The sequence below is a fragment of the Colossoma macropomum genome, unplaced genomic scaffold (genome assembly GCF_904425465.1).
Source record: "Colossoma macropomum unplaced genomic scaffold, Colossoma_macropomum, whole genome shotgun sequence".
NCBI classification, from domain to species: Eukaryota; Metazoa; Chordata; class Actinopteri; order Characiformes; family Serrasalmidae; genus Colossoma; species Colossoma macropomum.
This window is the reverse complement of record NW_023494786.1, coordinates 19,507,172-19,530,285: the sequence shown is the minus strand read 5'-3', so window position 1 is coordinate 19,530,285 and position 23,114 is coordinate 19,507,172. Positions and strand designations below refer to the sequence as shown.

At 39.6% G+C, this 23,114-nt stretch overlaps 1 protein-coding gene across 1 annotated transcript in view; it reads left to right on the top strand.

Moving 5' to 3' along the window:
• tenm4 (teneurin transmembrane protein 4) overlaps positions 1-23,114 on the top strand; it is a 239,930-nt gene that overhangs the window by 78,621 nt on the left and 138,195 nt on the right. The window contains exon 4 of the mRNA XM_036563237.1: positions 14,844-15,065. Coding sequence (XP_036419130.1) covers positions 14,844-15,065 — 222 coding nt within the window. The remainder of the gene's footprint in view (positions 1-14,843; positions 15,066-23,114) is intronic.

Below are 23,114 nucleotides of genomic sequence, written 5' to 3'. Positions count from 1 at the left end.
CTGGACGGAGGCCGATTTCTGTGCTGGAGCTTTGCATCAATCAAAAGAGCTCTGCCACTCAAATGATAAGGCATATGTGTCACGGTTTGTATTGAATGAATTGATTAGCTTTTTGAAGACCTTGAGCGCAGACCTGCCCAGTGAGACAGCAACCGTGGCGGTTGGTCTTTCTCATCTGCTTGCATTTCATGCGTTAGTTTCACCAGTTAGTTTGTTTGATGGCTGATTTTTGTTAAGGCCAAAATGGTAGAGGAAATGCCTCATTACCTCCTTTCATTAATAGCAAATCAATCCATCAATCAATATCATCACTTGTTTACTCCATTAAACAGACCCTACTTTTCCCATTGAATAATGTTGGCAGTATGCCATCTGGTATAGATCGAAGCATTATCGTCCTAATTCGTTAACACGTAAAAGCAGCTTGAAAGAAATTTCACTTCTTTTTGTGACGCTTAGCACAAATCTAGGAGAAGCAGATCAATAGCTTCTTCCTGGACAGTCTTAAACCATGGCAACGGCTAGAACAGGCAGAGATCGGTCTTGTTATCAGATGTTTAGACACAAATGCAGGTGCTTTGAAAGCAAAGCATGCCGGCAATGCATGTGCAGCATTTAATTTTGCCCATACATGGGTATCCCTTCTCTTCTGCTGGTGAATACACAATGTGATTAAATGGTGTTTCGCTCAGTGAGAAAAGTTTCAAACTTTTTTCCTCCGCCTCTTTTCCATAAGTGGCGAGTTAGAGTCACTTTTATGCCTTTGATCGAAGTGTGCATCTGTCTGCAGGGTATACTTTAGCATTTTATTAGGCCAGGCCTGCGACGCACAGAGGCATCATGGGTACGGGGATGGTGCCATCCTCGTTCAGCACCGCCCCAGGCTAGCCAAATGTAGCCCTTAATGAGCCGCTTACATTCCCAGGCTCCGCTCGCTCTCGTACGCTTAAAGTAAACTTTCTGCTCGCCTTGTTTTCCCTGCTCTTAACTTGTCCCACAGAAAAAAGGCAAAGCCTTTATTTATTCATGCTTTTGTGTTGATTTTAGAGCAAAATCCATACACAGCTGAGGCGCAGCGGAAAGTGCGTCGGGGGGAAAAAAGTTGATAATTATCTGCTATTAGCATTGTTGTGAACTCTGGGGTTAGCATCTCTGCTCGGGTGGCAGCTGACAGCAGAAGAAGGAGGAACATGTGTTTTTAACTGATTAACACTGCCCCGCTCCCTTTGATGCGGGAGCCAGTCTGGAGAGTTGTGCAGAGTAGGCGTGAAGGTGATTAGAGGCTTGTTTTTAGGCCACTCGCTGGGCGAGAGGAGACACTCTCTTGGCGCGAGGGGGTGGGGGGAAGAACTCCCACACGGAACAGAGCCAGTGCTAGGGCTATGTAAACATTAAAAACTTTATTCACACAGTGGCCATTTGTTGCACTGGGTAGGTAATTAGTCAGTCAACAGCTGCTGGAATGTGGAGCAAAAAAAAAATTAAATAAATAGAAACAGAAGTAGATGAGATAAATATATAAGCTCATTTAACTGACAAACACAACAGCACCTAGCTATACTGGCTATATAGCTAAGTTAGCTTTCCCACATTTTGTTAAGCTGTCCTATTACTAAACCATCATTTCAGAGTAATACCAGCTGATTATGTTTCTTCTGATGGAATAGTTGATCTGGAACATTTAGCAAAGGATCTGATAACTTTAGTACTGTTACCACCATGAGCTGTCAATAACCTTAACGCTAGCTAACATAGCTAACTTAGTCAAACCACAGTGTTTTAAAGCAACACTGTGAAGAATTTGGGGATTTGAACACCTCTCTGGTGAAAATATGTAATTGCATGCAATATGTGTAATGAATCTAATGATTGCGAGTGTGTTGAAAGAGTACTAAAAGAGAACTCAGTCAACACTTGAAGAACGTTTCTGCCTAGGATGTAAGTGAATTATCTGCTATTATCATCATATCTCATCAGTATCACATTAGTATGTTGATTTTGAATTGGAGACCTAGTAAAGACCTAGTGAACGTAACGTTATGCATAAGCATGTATGACGTGGTTTGAAAAACTCCTGCCAATCTGCCCCGGTGCTGCTCGCTTTTAAATGATTATTTCAGGTTTTACAGGGTGACTCATGGTAGCGCAGTATACTTTATGCACTACCATATTTGATTATACTACCATATTTAATTACACTACCACATTTAAGTCTTACCTTTAATATTGTGGATGTAACCTTCAGTCCAGTTGCTGTATCTCTTTCTTTGTCTCCTTTGACGTGTCTTTGCAGGCCCATCTACTTTGAAAAGAATCATATTTTAGCTCAAGCTGCTCACTGAGTAGAGACTAGGGATGCATGCTGATACTGGAGTCATTTCGGTATCGGCAGATATTTGTTAAAAAAAAAAAAGATCAGCATCAGAGAGATGTGTAGATTTGGCCAGTATTTAAAACTGATATGTTTGTGTTCAGCATCTGCATCAGTGGATGTGTACATGAAAAATATTGGATATTGACATTGGCCCATAATTTCCATTTCAGAGTTCCCACCCACTGTGTGAGGTAATTAGCAAAATAGCCACCATGTGGACAGATCTTGCAGCACAGACCAGCATGCATTTAATACTGGTCTAAGCTGGTTTGTGCTGGTTTATGCTGGTCTGGTGCTGGCCTGGTGGTGGTTTAGCTGGTCACCCAGCATGGTCATGCTGGTTATCCAGCATACCAGTCCAAAACACAGCGTCTGCTGGTTTTGCTGGTGACCAGTCATGCTGGTCTATGCTATTTTTTCTGATATTTTTGCGCAGATCCTTTTTTGTCTTCATTAGTGTTTGTAAGTGACCCGTATCTACCATTAGTGTGACTTGAAAGGATCTGCTTGCACACATTTTGTCTTCATTAGGCGCTATCGTTCTCCTCCAGCATTCCAGTATCATTATGCTTCTGACACTGTTTACAGCAGTGATGTACGGAGTAAACACTTCTGATCTGACTGTTCTCATAAAGGTCCCGTGGCCTTATAGCCACATATCTGATTTAAATTTGATCTAGGACCAAATTTGAAAGTGGCTCAAGTCTGATTTTAAGGATTAGATTTTTATGTTCCCACAACACTGCAAAAAGTCAGTTCTGTGTCACGTGTAGGCAAAAAGTGGATTTGTGCCACTTCACCCCTCTGATGTGAACGTAGCACACTCGTGCCACACTTCAACAGAAAGAGAGAAAGATAGAGAGTTGAAGAGATGCAAGGCTGCCCCTCTTATCCTGGAACTAAGAGAACTCCGGGGAATGTTTGAATGGACTACCTCATGGGGGATTTTGACAGTGTCAGCCGTTATCCCTTGAGTGTAAACATTGATAGAGAGCATGAGGAAAGATCGGACAGACCCACATTTTTGGTTTTAGAGCTCGGCAGTGAAGAGTGAAGAAGCTCAAGCAGTGCAGAAAGCCCAGCTGAGGAGGAGCTCTCTGCAGGAGAGTTTTGTGCCCAGAATATCACAGAATAGTTGTCTGTGATAATATAGTTATTCTTATAAGTGGTGTCATTCTACACTTTTAAAAATGTAGGTTTCTAAATGGTGCTTGGCTTGGGTTCTAGTTCTCTTAAATACTTTTAATTGGCATGAGACCCTCACATCATAAAGTGGTTTATTAAACTTTATAAAGGTTCTCCATACGCACACATTTCAGTGATAAAAACGGTTCTTTATAGAACCATCAATTAAACGGTAGTTCTTGTATGCCATCACTCAGAACATTTCAGCTACTTTATTCTAATCAGTGTATGCTGAGTAGATCCCATCCCATAGATCCAATTCTTAGCCAAAACTGAAATTTGGGACACAGTCAAAAAATAAAATAGTTTTATTTATTTACAGTATGTTCCTGTGAACTCCAGCGTCCTTGACAGCAGAGAACGGTTGGTCATCCAAGGCATTTTTTAGTTATGCTGTGCACTTTTGCTGCTGTTTGTAAATCTTTTAGTCATTTCAAAAGCTGTGACTTCAGATGGTTCCAGTGTGCTAGCAGGAACTTTACTCTCTGTTGTTTTTCGGTAATCTGCTTTAATTGAGTGTGATGTATTTTCAAGTGTTATCAAACCTGTAGTGGAGGGAGTGGAGGAAGTTCTTAGGTTTTGTATCTCCTTTTGATACTTGGAATGAACAGTGATTACAAATTGCTTGTCTGGTTTTCTCTGAAAGTTTTTTTCACTGATCTGCTGCTGTTTGAATCCATCAGCGCAGGCAGTGTTTTATTTACTGTTTCTCATTTTCATAACCATGAAAAATGTTGTTTAATCTATAATAACCAGAAGTTTTGCGGCTGCTGTACTTCTTGATATTGCTGGATCTCCATGCTTCCTTCTTCTCTCAGTCTTGCTAGTTACTGACATACCATGTTACTTCTCAGATGTTTGGTTGAGGCCTCTTTGATTTAAGACCCTACTTTAGAAGCAGCTGTATGAAACCTACACAACAGTTGTCAGCTTTGTGCCCCGGAATGCATTAAAGAAGTAAAGAAAAAAATCCCAATTCGGTGCTCTTTTGATTCCAGTCTCCAGGCTTCAATCTGCTCACTGAAGCCTTGGGCCGCCACCGCACTACTGAGCAGATGGCGCCTTTCAGCACGGCGCGGGGCCACAGACCAGAATCCTGCCATCTCTTGAAAAAAAAAATTGGACTGAGTGAAGCAGGGATGAGGGAGAAGGTGAGGAAAGACTGAGAGGGAAAGCACCTGTTATCAGCCCGAGGAGAGCCTGCTGCGTCTGCATTTAGTCTGCTGAGGTTTTCGCCCATTTGGTTAAAGAGGTGATCTCTGTAGAGCAGCAGTCTGCTGAGCTTAGGGCCAATGGAAGCACATAAAGCTGGACTTCAGTGTCTGAGTGCTGTCCACTGCTTGCTGGAAGCTTCTGACCACTGCAGTTTGTTTATGAGTCAGTATCTCACCTCACTCAGGTTATATTGCTGAACTCTACTCAGTGTGGACTGTCCGTATTTACGATCTTATATTGTATATGGCCAGTCTTCTGGTGGATGATTTTTATAGGTTCAGCATGGCTGCTGCCCAGAGACAATTTCTTATATACTGTATGCCTCCTCCTTCTGCTTGGACATGAATACAGACACTCAGACAGCTGCATTATTTGGACAAATGTGATATCTGTGATCTTTTTCAACAATGCTTTGAACTTGATTATTAATTGCAATTAACAGTGATTTACTGAGAGTGTTAAAGGGCCCATACTGTGTAAAAGCAAATTTTAAAATTCCTCACTTTATTGAAATAAGAGTTTGATGTTGTTTGTTTACTTCTTAGTCAATACAGTCCATATATCTAAGCTAATTTTGGAAAAAACAGCCTGTTTTCCATTCTTTTATTCATAATCCCACAATAAACAGCTAATTTACAGATGTCCATTCAGCCTACAGCAGTTTAGCCCTCACAGATTTTTGCTGACGTTATAAGGGCTGTTTCAGCCTGGACTCCTTTTTGAATGAGGCACAATACAGCACAGCCAATCAGAACAGAACATATATCAGTCTTAAAGACACAGTAACAAAAATGGCCTGGTTTATTCTAGCTTTAATTGAAGCTACACTGTGTAAGTTTTGGGGATTTGGAAGCCTCTCTTGTGGAAGAAAATTTGTGAGGTTGATCCCGTCCTCCCTGAGTGGAAGAATCTGATCATTGTAAGCGCATTGAAAGAACATTCAAAGAGATCTCAGTCAAAACTTGGTGAAGGACATGTTTCTGAGGATGCAAGTGAATGAACTACTGTTGTTATCGAATGTTTATCAGTATTATGTTGATTTTGCAGACCTGAACATCAAGCCGAAACTTCTTTCTGAGCCCATGCATGTGACGTTGTAATGATTACTGTTTCAGGTTTTACAGGGTAATTTGAAGAACACACACCATATTTTTTTTTCTTCTGATTCAGTAATAAATCTTGCATAGTGCAGCTTTAAGATAGGTTGGAAATGATGATGTAAAATGATTTATGATTGTTCTTAGTATAAACCCTCACAAATGTCAAAAGTGGACCTCAAACAAAAATGCTTCTATGTTTTTGCAGCCTGCGTGAAATGAAATGTATTACTTAAAACCTTTAGTGATGAGCTTTGATGATCTGCGAAGGCAAAAAAATGCAGTTTCAACTACATAATTAATTCTGCAGTCAAGTAAAATATTGTATTTGAGCAATATTCACTTATTAATCTCTGCACTTTTCACAAGTTCTAATTGTATGAGACTGCGTTTATCGTAGCCTACTCAGAAATGCTTCTTCTTCCTAGTTCTCTGTGTACTTTTAATCACTTTATCTGGCGCAGTTAATATGTTTTTGTCAGACACTCTATAGAAGAGCATCTGCTAACTGATGTAATATAAGGTAAATGTTAGATAATGTTTATTCTTTGGGTTATGAAAACCAGGCTGTTGGAACAGAGCTGTTTTTATGATGGGGTGTCATTTAGTATCACACTACCCGTTGCTCCAGTCCCATTCAGAAGTAAATATATCTTTAATTTTTTCTTGGAGCTTTCTTAATCCTCACTCATACTCACAAGTGGCTTGCCACCCTGATCCAGAGTCTTTCAACAGTGCAGACTGAACTGCAGTTGGTCATTTAAATGAAACTTTTGATTTTGTGGTCGTTAAATGCTATTTTATTACACGGGGATATAATTTCCATTTTCTCCATATTGATGTCTATAAAAGAAAACATTTGAGTACCCACCATTTGTTCTCGACTTTCTCATACATTATACTGCCACTCAAATATTACAATATTGATTGTGTGCTGTTAGATGGCTTTGTCAGGGAAAATTTATGATTTTTCCAATGATGTTCCATTTGAAAAGCCATTTCCGAACTTCACTCCAGTAAGTGTGCGGTCGCTGGTCTTTTACCATAGAGGCTGCTTGGGTGTGCACGGAGATGCTTGAAGTACAAAACACTATGGGCTAATGTGCCTCATTGTTTAGAGTCTGATTGAGATACATGGAAAAGATTATCATTGAAATTTCACTCAGCAAAAACGACCAACTGCAACACTAAAGCTAATGCCAAAGTGGAAGTACTGAGAATATTGCAGTACAATTTGATTATTCATTAATTTGTTAATATTTATTACAGATTTAAAAACAATTAATTCATGTAATTAATACTTTTACCTGAAACCTTAAGATTAGCTTGTTTGTTCAGTGATTTCTTTTTATTACCTTGTAGTTCATAAGTGAAGTTAAATTCTAAAACCTAAATAAAATAATTTAATTGAATTTAATTGAAAATAAATGTTATTAGTTACAGCAAATTAACAAGTAAAAATACAATTTTACTTTTTTTAAAGTCAGTCATTAAAATGAAGCTTAAGCTTTTTTTCTCCTGTAGATAATTTGAGGTACTGTGAATTTATTCAGTAGTTTTAACATACTGTTTTTCTTACTGTGCCCTTACAACTGATATATGTAAATGATCTATTTTCTGATTGGCTGCCCTGTATTGTGCCTCTTTTCAAAAGCAATCCAGGCTTAAACACTCCTTATAACTTCAATGTGAATGGGTGAAGCTAAACTGCCGTATACTGTGTACTTTGGTGTAGGTTAATGTATGTTTTTGTGACATCACAAAAAACAATGAACTCAAAACAGGCTGTTTTCAGTATGTGGACTGAGGAGGGAGTGGTACATTAGGGAAGTGTTTATATACTACATTAAACTTTGGTATGCCATGATGTGGGCCCTATACATGGGAACTTTGGACAGAGCTAAAGCCACAACAACATAACAGTGAATCACACATTATGAGACGAGTACATTTTACCATAGTTTCCCCCTAAGAGCTAAGCACAGCTTTGCTACTGCTGTGCTATCAGGCACTGCTCTGGGAGACAGATACTGTTGTCACCGAGGACATTTTAGCACTTTCATGGCGCGACCCTGTGATGGTAAATCCAAGCCAAAGGCGGTGATGGAGAGGGGTGCGCCACATTTAATCTCACATAGCGCTGCTGCCACTGAGCAAGTATAGTGGGGAAAAGCCGGTTTGAGAGCTCCAGTTCCTGCAGTAGCTTTCATGGTCTGAGACGTCGGCGTGACTACCAAACACCCTCCAACACATGTCTGATTTGTGTACGGTGTATCGTATGATGATAGCAGCTTGTGAAGCTTTTAGGCCTTCATATGTTAGAACTGGAATTCTGTGACAGTGAGTTTAATTTTGGCCATTAGGACTGACCTCGAATATCTGACTATATAATTATTCATTCACAGCTCTACTACTGGAGTAGCTATTAGAAGTGTCCAAAAATTGTGATTAGTCATAGACATCCATAATTAGAATCGTGCTAATGTGTCGGTCATTAAGAACTCCAGAGTTCATCGCAGCCCTCTCTGGGCAGAAGAGGGTCAGGTGAGCACTTAGTTAATTAACATCGGTGCTTTCATTGCGGAAAATTGTTCCCTGGTTTGAATGATTTGACATTTCCCTCGTGCTGCACGTTTTTTAGCTGTCTTCGCATGAGTGTGTTGCTTGATATTATAATATTAAACAGCTTAAAAACTATGCCTACTGGAATAGTAATTTTGCCCTGTTGACTGTTTATTTTGCATTTGAGAGATGTTATGGCTGTACCGTAAAGGGCAGGTCTGGTGTAAAAGCCACTGCAGTATAAGGTTAACTACAGATTGAACTCCACATTTATGACTCACTACAGGAACACAAGTCTCAGTAGTTGTGTTAGGCCAGGCTCTGTAGATGTGAGCCGCACCGGGTCTCGGTTACGCAACTTATTTTGATGTTCCGAAGCCAATAGGAGGACTGAACTGAGGTGTTAACTCGCAGTCAGTATGATTCTACATGGCTGTTATTTATCTGAACCGCGTCTGCAGTTGTAAATGTAATGTCCTTGCCACCTCTGAGGTGAGTTGCCGAGATATTTGTTGTTTCTTCCCCCGCTTTCCCCCCATCTGCTGCAGCAAGCACCTTTTTTAGATCACACCTTGGGCTTCATCCTTGAGCAAACAGATAATGCTCCTCTTCAACAGGAAGTCATGCATCTACGGTAGCTCACCCAAGCGCTTGCTTTGTAAAGACGTGTACAGCCGTATTTTTCAGCCTGCTCCGAAATCTAAGATAAATACGCTGCCTTTTGTTTATACAGACGATAAGACAAGCACTCGAGCAGATCTGGGAGTTTTCATATGCAGAACTCAGCAGAGCTGCGAATAAAAGATGTATCAGCTAGCCTTTACTGCAGTGCAAAAGACATTCTGAAATTCTAGCTGCATTTTAGGCAGGCCTTAATTACTGAAATAATATGCACATCACAATGACTAATTTCAGTGCTCAGTGTTTTTTCGGTAAGAACAAATTCCCATGCTTGCCAACTGTGTGTTTGCTGTATTTTCTGTTGCTGGTGCAGTTTCAGTGCCCTCCAGGAGGAGAGGAGGCTTTTAGCTCTTAAGGACTGAACTCTGCTTTCATGCATATGCAACATACATTCCTCAGAAAGTCTGCTGAAGGCAGGGCATTCTTCACGCAATAAGTGGAGCACCCAGACTGCATGTCAGCCAGCGAATATACAGATGCTTGCCAGGTGACATTTTACACATAAGTACACAATATTCAGCGACTGTTGAATTAATTACGCCTTTCTTCCCTCGATAGCCCAAACACAGTGCAACAGTTTTGGTTTCTGTATAAAAGCCACAATTAAAGGGCCCGTATCCTACATTTTGTATTTTTTTCCCTGAGATCCATTGACATTTGTGTGGTGTTATGTACCACAGGCAAATATAATAATTTGTTTTTTAACCTCTTGTTGTCCCTCAGGATTCTTTTTTTTAGGATTAAACAGGCTGTTTTTTGTGTACTGTGCCTATAAAGCTCATAGATGTAAATTACCTCCTGTCCTGATTGGCTATTAAGTATCATTCCTCATTCAAAAAGCAATCCAGGCTGAAACACTCGTTACTACTTTAGTGTTAAAGGGTGCAGCTATAGCTGTGGGCAGCTATATGTAAATGTGCTTTTTTTGGTTGTGACATCACAAAAACAATGAATTCAGAATGGGCAGGTTTTTGCCACTTAGTACTGGTGGTGATAATGTAGTACATAAACAATGATTTAACATTGTTTATGTATTACATCACATTCTTTCTTTTAAAAAAAAAGTGATCTGGGCCCTTTAAATTGTTATTTGTTCAATTATAAGCATTTAGTGTGGAAATTTCTTACATATATTTCTGAGATCTACAAACTGCACCTTAGCAACAGTTGACATTCACATTCTTTTACCCTTTTATTCATCTTAGGGTAATTATATAAACCACTCTATATTATGCAGACCTATTGATTTCAATTACATCATTTACAGAGTACTCCGCGAGACTGGAAAGCACATGGGTGTGCATTACTGCTTGAAAGCATCATTGATTGAGATGCTGTTTATCATGTCTGCTGGAGCTTGTAGGATGCTGCACTTGACCATGAGGAGGCTATATGTTTGAAGAAGGCCCATATGCTTCTTTATAACATGACCACAAGGTCAGAAATAAAGAGAGAGAACGCTGGCCCATGCTATTTGTACCAATTGCCCTCGCATTTGACTTTGTGTGTTTGGCCAGGCCTCTCGGGAGAAGGTGGAATACAGTGGGGTTGCCGTGGTGACAGCAGCACCTCGGCCAACCTGCAAATCGGCAGCTCCTGTTGGTTCGATGTGTCACTTAATTAGGTGATTTCTGAGTAGGAGAGTCTTGCCTTATCATGGGTAGTCTACCGGTTTGAGGCCCTCAGTGAACTGCAGTCATGCTTAGGCTTAAAGGGCAGGCCCCAGGTGAGAGGCTGTCTGAAGAAGAAGAGTGAATGTGTGGTGAAGCTGTGCTCCAGAGCTGGAGCTCATAAAGTTGAAGTCATCAGGGCTTTTGCTGCAGTCCAGCTTTTGATTTTTTTAGTTTGTGGGTGGAATTTGTTTTATTGCCGTTGTGTACGTGGCTAGTCATCTTGCATTTTCCATATCTGCTCCCAGTCATTGAGAGCTGACAACCCTAGAGCAGATCATGGACTATGGAAAACAAAAATAATGTCTTGGCTAGTGAAATTATCTTAAAATTAATCAATATGTCTAATATTTCTCATTATGAGATTGTTGTAGCAATATTTTGTGATTATGGAATTTATTTATGGGCATTTTTACTTTTTTCACTCATATTCTTCTTGAGAAATTGTCCTATTTAATTGGTAGATATTACATTTTTGTTGAATAGATTTCACTTGTCAGGATATAATTAAGACCAGGCATCAGTGCTACCACCATCCCACCCATCTGTCAATAGGTTTAATGGCTTGTGTGTCAGATAGTGTTGAGTGATGTATCAAAAGTTAAATGCTTTTTCAATACTATAACATGGTGAGCAATTTAATACTCTTCCTGACACTACACTGACATTGTATTCTGCCTGTAGGCAACTCAGATTGTGCACGCTAATTTGAATCAGATGGGCAGAGATGCACATGGACATGTGTGCCACTTGTGAAGCGCCAGTGCTAAGTGTTACCAAGCATGGCTAGCAAAGTCCTTTCATGCCCGCAACTTGTGGAAAACATGGGATCAAGGAATGAGATCTGGGCATGTTTTGCCTGCCTTACTAATGAAGATGGTCAGCCAACAGACACAACAAGACCAGAATGTGAAAGTTGTTTTAAGTTTCTCCAAAGCAAGTAGAACGAACTGGCCAAGCATTTGGCTGAAAAAAATGTCCTGAATTTTTTGCTTCACAAAGAGATGATAAGTTAGTAGATTGCCATAGTATTGTTTTGATATTTTTCATTTTGATATTATACTTTCACAGGATATAGTGATACATTGTCACTATTTGCAGAGAGCAGCCTGATTAGGTATGTTTAAATAAGTGCAGAATTAAAGGAATGCAGCAAAAAATCTAATTTACACAATGTAGTTGATCAGCAAAGAAATGTTTGATGTACAAATTTTGCTTCTTTAGTTTATACTAGAGCTACAAGGCTAACATGGATAACACCAGAACTAAAGTCACCCAAATTATTTATGTAAATACATCCCCAAAACTGCTAAACCTTAATGAAGACCTTGATGAAGTTCTAGTGGGTTGAGAGATGTTTTGGGATGCATTTACAAAAAAAAAAATGGATTACTGTTGACTTCTAGTGTTTGTTAGCAACATTAGCCTCTTGCCTCCAGTGCTAAACTAAAACTTGCAAAATTTGGACTCCAATCATGCCTTGGCTGATTGACTATATCTGGGTGTGTGGAAAATTGTGTAAATTTGTTTTTTAGCCAAACCATTCCTCCAAGTCAATCACAAGGAAGTAGAGATCAAGTAAAGTTTATTTCTACTGCACTGACTGATACAGGTAGACCCAGTAGGCCTATTATGTTTAGCATCTTTATTTGCATGCAGCAGAATAGGTGAAGTAAAAAAAAATACACATCAGGAAAATGTTTGTAGCATCTTTTCTACAGTGATAGGACAGTGAAAGTTCTTTGACTCCTGATAAAAAAAGCAGATGGGGCTAGAGCCCAGGAGCCCCCCCACGTCCCCTAGGGAAAGTTTTCTACTTACCTGAACTTTTGCTCTTGCGCAGCCTTTGCTCCTGGTTCCTCAGTAAGTGGCTGCAATGAGAATGAATTACTCCAGGCTGACGTAATTAAACACAGTCAGCCACAGCCCAGCCTTTGACCATGAGACAAACGCTCTCTCTTTGCATAGCTGTGTGCAGGTATGTAAATGCGGAATGTTCTCCGCTGCCTCTGACTTTCAGGACTTTCTTAGAGGACTTTAATCTGCAGTGCTGGAGAAAAATGCATTCACAGGAAGTTAAAACGTTTTGGCACAGGTGAAAGTGAGGTGAAACAAGTTAGAATAATGACTCTGAATAATGGGAAAAATTCATTTCCAGAGAAAGGTCGGCCTAATTGCCTTTTTGTTGAAAGCATTTTTGGCAAGAATTTGGTGCTGTTTATTCGGATTATTCATCATCTTTCCTTTTTTTTTATTCGGTTAGGCTTGGTTTTGCATCAGCATTGCACTTAAGATTTACTCCTAGGGCTTTGTGAAATGAAAAGAGATGAGTAGAGGGCGTGTAGCGTCTGAGCGATGACAGCTAGATTGGTTAGTCGGACACTTTCTTCACATTTAATGTTAATTTCATTAATTGTTTCTTAATCGTCTTCGAGTCAGTGAGCTGTACATCAACACACTGCTGTGATAATTACACACTTTCGATCCACAGATAGCAAAGCATCTTTTTTTCCCCTTCAAATTCTGATGATCTCCACTTTTGAGCAGAGATTTTAATATGGCTGGGCGAGAGATGAGAGAATGGGGTCTAGACTGATGGCTGAGCTTGTTGCAGTGATGTTACTTAAGCACTCGTTTTTCAGCATGTGGGAGAACGACGTTGAATGTTAATCACGCTTTATTAGAGCCGCTGCCGGGATTCAACTCCCCATGACAAGATGAAGTGTGAAGACAATGAGCTTTAAATGGGGAAACTGAAAGGCAGGGGACGAAGGCTGTTCTGACCCGATCAAAAGCCCTACACAGGGAAGCCAGATTAGGATGCCCCCTCCCTCCTTCCCTTTAATGTAATTTTAGTAGTGTGATGGTTGTGCTCTTGTTTTGGAGTTCATCCTACTATAAATTACTCTCCATTTTTGTCTCTCTGTTGTGTTGCATGAGAGTGCTGTGCTGTTAATCTCTTTGCGATCATGTTACATCTTGTAAAGGAGCTACGTGTAAGATTAACAAGGTAGACTAATGGGCCTTTTGCTTCTAGAGTCTGCCACTGTTGTTAGTGAGCTCCCTAAGTTTGGGACTGAATGCTTGAGCCTGGATGCATAATGTTGTTGTCCTAGAAATAGTATTTATCTACAAAATAGTACCTTTACTGGGGAAGGCAAAAATGTTCTTAACTTTTAATGTAAGTTAACGTAAAGAGACAAGCGATTTTGGAGCATTTCTCTCCATGTATGCAACACTGTTAAACATAGCAGATGTATTAAAATGATGTAATGGATTTTTTTTTGGGACAGCAATGGTAACTTTTCTTATTTAGGCTGTGATAATTTGGAGAATAAAAAGAAAAATAAATAGTGAAATTTGATGATAATTTAATGTTTGCAACTGAACATCTCAGTCATTACATAAAGTTCACCTAATATATAAATTGAATAAATAAATAAAATCTTCCATGTAGCTCCTTTGACTCATCTTTTAAAACATGTAAAAATGTCCAAGAAATGTATAAAGTACAAGAAATAAAACTAGAATGAAAAAAGTTTTCAAATTTTTGCTTTTGTGCACTTTTAGAAGTAGCATACAGAAAACAAAAGAAAAACTGATTTTTCTTTCTTTTTCTGTCTGTTTTCTTGCACTCTTGAGAAAATTGACAAAGTCATTCAATTTGACATTTTTTGCTTTTACTTTTTTTTCCTCCTTAGGTAAGATTTTGTAAAGGTAGCTTTTTTTCCTGCAACTGATTTTAAAGTTTGCATTGTCAACAAAGTCTATCTGTCTTTCGAAGAAACTGATCCCTCCTCAATTGCAGTTTCTTTTCAAAACAACTCGATGCATTTCCAGCTGTGAATCACCACAGTTGTTCAGATCCTCCCTCTCGGAAGAGGGCTTTTGGAGGGGGAAGACAGATAGGTTTTATTCATGCCATTTCTCTTGTGTTTACTTTGGCTGATCAGAGCCTTTGCATGCTTTTGTCTCTCTTTTTTTGGGGTGTTGTGCTGTTGTTTGGAAGTGTGTTGTTTTATGTTCTCTCGATGTGTTGTCTCTGTTTGTGGTCCACAGGTCCTCCTCTACATTGCTCATCTGCCTCCTCCTCCTCCCCTGTCGAGTCCCCATACCCTCCCCCTTCCCATGCAGCCAATGAGAGCCAGGGAAGGTTGCTAGGTAACAGTGGGGCTCAGCCTGGCCAGGATTCTGAGTCAGAAGATGAGTTTGGCCCCAGTTCATTCTTAGTTAAAACTGGCTCAGGGAACGTCTATGCTCCTGCCACTGCAACTGCTGACGGTGAGTGCTTCAAAAACTATTGCTACTCGCTAGAGAGGCCCTGGCAGCCCCTGCTGGTCACGCTTTGTATCTTGTGGAGTTAGCCACGGGCGAAACTCTGTGTCTTTTTTAAAGGAGTAGCTTGAGATGGAAGCAAAATGTTAGCTGGAGTTTTTGTTTTTTCTTTTGTTTTTTTTTTGCCTGGGGTTTTTTCTAAGGCCAACAGGGGACTATAGTCCATATTCAAAGAGTTGACAGACCTTTGCTGGAGGAGATGCGCACCATGAAGTCATGCTAAAGATGCTTCTAAGCATAGAGAAGAGAGAAATATCTTTGGTGTTGCTCAACAAAGAAAGTTATATAAGTTTTGTGTCTCAGCATCTCATATGACTCAACATATTACTATACATTCTGTATTTATGTTGTAGATTTTTTGTAAGTGCCTTGGACAGAGTTCCCTTTTATGATCCTCAACTATAGGCAAGCTACGGTTTGAATTTCCATTACAATGGACTGCCATTATCATAAAATGTAGGAGAGGACGTACTGCTCCCATCGCTACACAAATTACAGTAATTCATTGTATTTTGACATCCATGGGGTTACTTTTGCTCCTTCCACTGTGGCATATTAAATCTCTTTTTGAGAACTTGATTAACTGGAGATGTCTTCCAAAATTTCATTCAGCAAACGGCTTATTCCTCCGATTGTTCCTGACATGCCAAAAATTGCACGCTTCCTCTCTCCCATTGTTGGCCTTCTCCTGTTTAGTGTAGACCTTGGCAAGTCTCCCCTCATTGCCCCTGTCATGGCAGATTTCACCCCGTGTCATGACTGTTGAAGTGGTCCACATCTGCTTCACAGTCGAAGTCTAGCAAGCTAGCTTCACGGTTGAAATCTAGCAATTCGTCTCCAAGTTTAGACATCTTTAGCAGAATTTTGCTGGGGTTTAGTGGGATAGTTTGAGAATGCAGTGGTGATTTGGCACAATGGGCAAAATGTTGCTACAGCTGGAGAATTAACCCAATAAAACTGGGAGCCCTATCACCTGTTCTCATTCTTGTATACCTGATTCCTGTATTTTTCATGCTAATTGGTAACAGCTTTCTTTCATTGTTAGCACTGTTTGCATTGTCACTTTAAAATCTGTGAGGTCTCTTTTAGGCTTCTTAATTTAGAAACTTTAATAAAAGTGCTTCCAAACATTCTGTGTTGAGGTGTGAGATTTCAGCTAACAGTTTGTCAAAAATACTTCACCAGAACTTTTCTTCACTTACCAATGAATAAAAAGAAGTAACAGTTAGCATAATATCATGCACAATAGATAATTAAAATACACAAATGCTTATTAATTAGTGGTAATGTTTGCATTTAGTGATGTAATACTTCAAAACAAAGTTCCCAAGTGACCTAACCATGAAGAGAACAACTCGTTGTGCCACAGCGCTCACTGGGTGTAGCTACAATAAATCAATGTGGCATGTCACTAATGCACTAAATGAGCTGTTTATCAAAAGCACAATACAGGATGAGGAATAGGGTGTTTATTAGTGTCCTGGTGGTACTGACACAGCACAGGAAGCCTTTTATTCATGTTAGAAGTCCTCACATTTAGTATTAGTGGCATGGTCAATGATTGGAATGTAATCTAAAAAAAAAATCCCCACACAATTGAAATAATTTTTCTTTGTTCCACTCAGTCTTTCTGTATGAACATTAGGTCTTTGCAGAAGCAGCACTTTCCTTTCTTTTTCATTGAAGTTGGCACTGGCTTATCACGAAAGAAATAATGAAATGATTAATTGAAAGGCCTTGCAGCTGAGAAATTTCACATCGTAGAAAAGTGATTTGAGATACTCAACTATGGCTAAAGCGCTAGCTTTGCTTTGATAATAAGAGCGGTGACATGTTCGGAGAAGTCGACGCAGGAGCGTGAATGCCTGTCATCACTAGGAGAGCTTGGTTTCTCCCAAAGGCCCCTTGACACAGCAAAACAAAAAAATGCTCTCAATAATAGATCAGCCTTTACAAGTTAACCAAAAGCTGGCACTCGCATGAATCTTTCCAGTGTGCTAGCCATCTGCCACCACACTAGCTTGCTATAGTCTTTTCTGCAACTTTAGAAAAGCATGTACTTTCTCCTTGAACAGCCACTGGTCACCTAGCAGTGGTTTGCCAGTGCTGGAACAGGGATTTATCTCTTCGACAAAAGGCTGCGATTTGCATCAGTTATATAGGTTACCCTCAGGCTGACGGTAAGGGGTAGCGCTCACACCAAAGGAATCGGCCTCTTTGCCTCCGAGCTATGTGAGGCACCATAAGGCTCTGTTTGACTGAGACAAAAGTGCATAACACAGTAGCATGCAATAGCAGCTTTTTGAGCTGAAGGAGGTAAGTGTAAAGTAACCGAGGGGATCCTGACAGACATTCTACTGCAATGCCCAACTGTTGATTCTGTAGCAGGCCTAGCACAAATTTCGCTTTTTTGTTTTGACATTTATATCATTCAGTAACCCTTCATCTAAACACCAGGCAGCTCCCAAATAACTGTTCTGTTCCGCTTTAAGAACCTCTCACCTTGCTTTGTAATTGTGAGGTGTAAATAAGTGGTAAATTATGCAAATAGCTCTTTTGGAAAGCTCCCTACTTTGTCATTTTTCATTGTTTGGCCACTATATTTGCCAAGCCTTTGACAGAACAAGAACCCAATTACAATAAGAAAGGGGAGATGCTTCTATTTATTCACTTACAGCACCTAATGAGCCGTTGAAGTCAATTTTAGCCATATTACCTGCATCTTGCAGCTCAGAGCTGGGTAAAAATACAGCTTATTACTTTACCTCGAACATATTTGTTGGTGGATCTTTGCATGGCTTTTAAATAAGTGTAAGGCGGTGAGTGATGAGAGACTATGGCAAGACCTGCTATGTCCTTTCTTTAAAACCTGTCCTTCATTTTAATGAATAGATGTCTTTAAATTCCTGCTGAATTAGCATGATTAGCATAAATCATAGCTGAAGATAACATGCTGTGAGTTAATTAGCCCGATTAACACCGAAGGTCTACTATTTGTGGCCATATTTCTTATCACTTGTGCTGCATTTGCTGCTATTAGTTAAGATTAAGTGGATTTGCAGAAAGGTATATGATAGATTTGTTCAAAGATGTGCATTATATCTCCAGATCTTTTTGAAGGCCTGTATGTAGCCTGAAATTATGTGGCTTTCTAGCCCACTGTCCCATTTCCTCTCCTGTTCTCCCCATGTCAGGAAATTAACTGAGTACATTAGAGCACATCTGACTATGTTGTAACAGAGTTTCTTCTCTGTAGCTAAATCTTTAACATTTCTGAAGTGATAGAAAATGAGAGAGAGGGTGGATGGAAAGCTACGCAAGCCCAGATTCTCACATCTCATGTAAAATGATAAGAGGGGTTGGAGCCAGATCTGAGTTGCTGGCATTAATATGATTTTGTGTGTGTCGTTAGAAATCTGCACTATTATGTAGTTACAGAAATGCGATCTGGTGCTGAGATGTAGGCTAAAAAGGCTTAGCTCAGGGTTTGGGGCTGTGCCTCTGAATACTGAGCGTGTTTTCAGAGGAATTTGGTATGCTTCTCAGGCGACTGAGAGAGAATTACACATGAGGACATGGCAAAGATAATCCAAAAGTCTGGATATTATCGAAGGCTGGAGTTTAGAAGCTAACTGATGTTGAAAAAGAGCATCAAAATCTCAGTCTCACATTGTTTCTAGACACCATATCCAGTGTTGGATAGTAATGAGCTACATGTAATCTGGGTTATGTGATCTGATTACAATTCTCGAATACTAGAATAGGCATGCTCAGATTACAGTTAATTTGTTGACTACTGTTTTTAAAGGTTACATGTTTGATCGGGTAACGTCAATAAATCAGGTGATTTAGTCTTAAAGGGCCCATATCATGGAAAACTGAACTTTCTTCACTTTTTTAAGTTAAGATTGATATAATTTGTAAACACTATGATTTTTTTTTCTAGCATACAGTTCACTGTCCAGTACAATGCTGCAAAAAACAGCACATTTTGAATATATTTTATGATGTCACAAAAACCAACTAATGTGCACATATGCACATATTCATTAGTTTACAGCCGTTTAGCCCCGTCCACTCATGCTGAAGTTCTAAGAAGTGTTTCATCCGAGACTGCTTTTTGAATAAGACACAATACAGGGTTACAGTCTAGAAGTAACAGTCCAGATGTAATCCCAAAGTGATCAGATTAGATTACATTTTCTAAGTAATCTAAAGATTACTGATTACATTTTTGGCGTGCCATAAGTTCTTGAGTATCTAACACTGAGCATGTGAACAGTTCAGGCTGATTGTGGAACCTTAGAAACAAAGGACTCTCACCACAGCTGCCTGCGTTCACTGGCACCTTCTTACATTCATCAGGCTGACTGAGGTGATTTAACTTTCTGCCAGTGTGAAGCTGCAGCGGCTGGGGAAAAAAAAAGAAAAAACAGCATTTGTTGCATTTTTCTAGAACAAAATGCTCGCGGCTTCATTTTGCGTTTCGCCCATCCACAGCAAGTCTTTCTCTGAGATGTCCTAAGCGCACGCCTTTGGCTCTGTAGGCCCGGTGTTAGAAAACAGAGAGAAAGAAAAAGAGAAAAAAAGGCTTTCTCTCAGTGCCCGCTAACCTCCATTAGGGCAATGAGGCACGCTCACTGAAGCTTGAGCTCTTTTATTGAGCATGTGTTGCACCATGGCCCCTAGCTTTCTCTCAGGGGCCTCTTCCTGGAGAGACGGCTATTGGGGTCCAGAGACACCCTGCTGGGCTCCTGTTCTCGAGCACAGAACACCCCCGCAACTCCCGTCTTAGCATCTTTTACCACTGAGTAGCATGGGGCTTGGCCACAGTGGGCTGCTAATTGAGTATGGTTCTCCTCTGTAAAAGGCTAGAAAACATGCCTTTGCAGCTGACTGGGTAGGAATAGGCGGATAGAAATGAAGCCGCCGGGTCGTCTTGCGCGTCTGCATTTAGATGAGGTGAGCATCGCTGGAACTTGCTTAATCATAGGCCCCCCTCCCACCTGCCAGCGTGAAGGGAGCAAATGGGGTTTAAAGAGGTCACTCTGGAATGGGTTTCCACAGGAGAATGCTTGGAGATTAAAATATGGAAGGAGAAATAGTAAGTTAATGAGCAGCACATGGCATTGCTGAGGAGGAATCTAAGGTCCTTGTGGATTTGGGAAAAAGGGTTATTCCTCGCCGCCATTCCGTTGGCAGCGAACTTTATCTAATATTGTTCTCTCTCGTGAGACAGTAGCTGTTCAACAGTGCAACAGTGCAGCTGAGCAACATGTGCAGAAGCACCAGAGCAGCAGTCTGTAATTCTGATTGCATTCTGACAGCTGTTACTCTAATGCATTGTCACCTTTGGTGAATGTACTGCGGGTGCCTATGCATCTCTGCTTTATTTAGACAATCCTTTCTGAGGTTACCATGGAGATAACAAAAGAGCTAATCAAAGCCATCTGTGCATTTCAGCATCAAATATATCTTCAGGACCTTTGAGGATACATGAACTATGGCTTGCATATTAATAGAGAGAGGATTATTTTTTAGGCCGCCATATATTGAATAAAACATAATGCTATAAAATAAATGAATTTGGAAAAAATAGACATACAGCAAATAGCAAATTCTGTATCAGTTCTGAGCAAACTCTTAATTTATTCTCAAAGGCCCACATTCCACATATAGACATCTGTCTTTCACTGTTTCTTCTAATATGACAGTGAGGTCCTTTCCTTGTTCTCATGTGTTGGTGTTGTAGCAAATTGCTGGGAGTGCCACAGATCCTCTGTTGCCTGGGTATGTTAGCCTTCAAATGAGCCTTGTGAAGACAACATGTATTCCCTTACGTCCCTCCTTCTCTCTTCCCCTAATGGTGAGGAACAATACCTTTACTAGTGAACAGAGCTGAGAGTCCTGGTGTTGAAGCCAGAATTCCCCAGGCAGTGAATCAGGCTTAAGGGTAGCAGTTTTGGTTTGTGTTTCCTTTTTTATGTGTTTCTCGAAGGCTAGCATCCAGCATACAAATCCCGACAAATCCTGTTTGCCCCCTTTTTATTATACATAATTTATAGTTTTGAATAATTTATAATTTTAGACTGATTAACAAGATCAGTGACAAGGTTTGGTATGTACATATGTCATGTAACAAAAATCTTGTGTCTCTAAAAAGGAAATATATACAATTAAGATTGTATAAACAATTGTGGGAGTATATATATATATATGTATGTGTATATATATATATATATATATATTATATATATATACACACACATTTATATTCAAAAGCTTGTATCTCTGAAATATATACAAATTAGTGGTGTTAAATTTATTGCATTAATAGATACAACAATTTTTTTCATGGCATTACTGCGTTGTCCTAGTTTGACCCTTTGAATCACCTTTAGTTCCAGCCTGAAGCTCAGCTGCATGTGTGCTGTTGCAATGGCTCTGTCACTGTAGTCCTCTCGTTCACATACATTCACATGCTTTTAAATGGCGATTTTCAGTGATGGATCTCCTGATAAAAGTTATTTCAAGCTACGTTCATACTGTGGATTTGTTTATCACCGAAGTACAATTTACAATCAAATCCCAGTGTTGATGCCGGCAATATCAGTAATAATTGTAATGTTAGCACTAGAGGATGCCTTCAGCAGTCTACACTGGACAGTGCTTGCAGGAGAACTATCAACAACCCACAGAAGTAACAGCAAAGAAACAAACTATAATGAAGTGTTATGAGAATGAGAAGCTATAACTGTAGAGAACTTGGGACCACTGTTCTCACTGGACGTCGGTGATGAAAATTGGAAACTGCATTAATTTTGTTATCAGCTTCACCCTGCGTTCATATGATTGTGTTCAAGTCGAATTATTGAAAGTAATAAATACTTCTGATGATGCTTATTTTCTTCACATGTATGCAGTCATATGCAAAAGTTTGAACACCCCCAGGTCAAATGACATTTTGTTGATTTTCTAAGTGAAAATAAGCTAACACATCTTCTATAGAAAACACACTTAAATATGACATTTTCTGCAAATTTTGCTGCACAATTTCTATTCATTTGCTAAGTCTAATGTGCTAGAAGAAAAAATAAGCCTTATTAGGTAAAATATGCCTTAACATTTGCACAGGCCACATTTTATGTTTTATTATTTTTTTCCAGTATATATATTCAACAAAAACAATAATGATGCATTAAAATGTGTAGAAGTGTGTTGTCTGTGGAGGATATGTTACCTTTTTTTTCACTAAGAAAATCAGCAGAAGGTCATTTTCCCAGGAGTGCCCAAACTTTTGCATATCACTTATAACAAAAAGCATCTTAGAGATGATGATGATGATGATGATGATGTAGCTATAACAAAATGCACTATTTTTAAAATGGAAACAAATATTTCTTTAAGGTCAAATTAGAGCATATTGAGAATTGAGAATAATCTCAATTAACTACACAAAGTACTGTAATCAATCATGATTAATTGTTTTAATCATTTTGCAGCCCTAATGTTATACATCTTAAATGAATGTTAAAGTGCCACCTCCATCAACAATGTGTTGGGGTAGACAAACACTGTTGAGTTGGATGTTGTTGCTGCTGTTCTTAGCTGTGGGGGCTGCAGCAGTGGATGGACTTTAATGATCTGTCTGGCTGGTGATGGTCTTTTGATTAATTCTGTATCAATCTCTCCCAGCTCAGCAGTTCGATCTGCTGGCCGGGGCATGTCATGTCACTTTTTCTTGTCAGGTGTGACCATCATTGGTGTAGGTTGTTATCTTTGAGCTTTGAGTCGATACACAGTGTTTGTAGCAAAGCAGAGTTCATGTTTATTGTTCCACTTTTAACATTTAACATTATCCATGACAAAAAAGTGTGATATGTCTGAGATATACCAGAAAGATGGTGCAGAATTTGAAATTTGTTGATGCTCTTCTCTACCATCAAAGTACTATCAGCATGGATAATCAAAGAAGATACGTTTGAAGGCTTGACC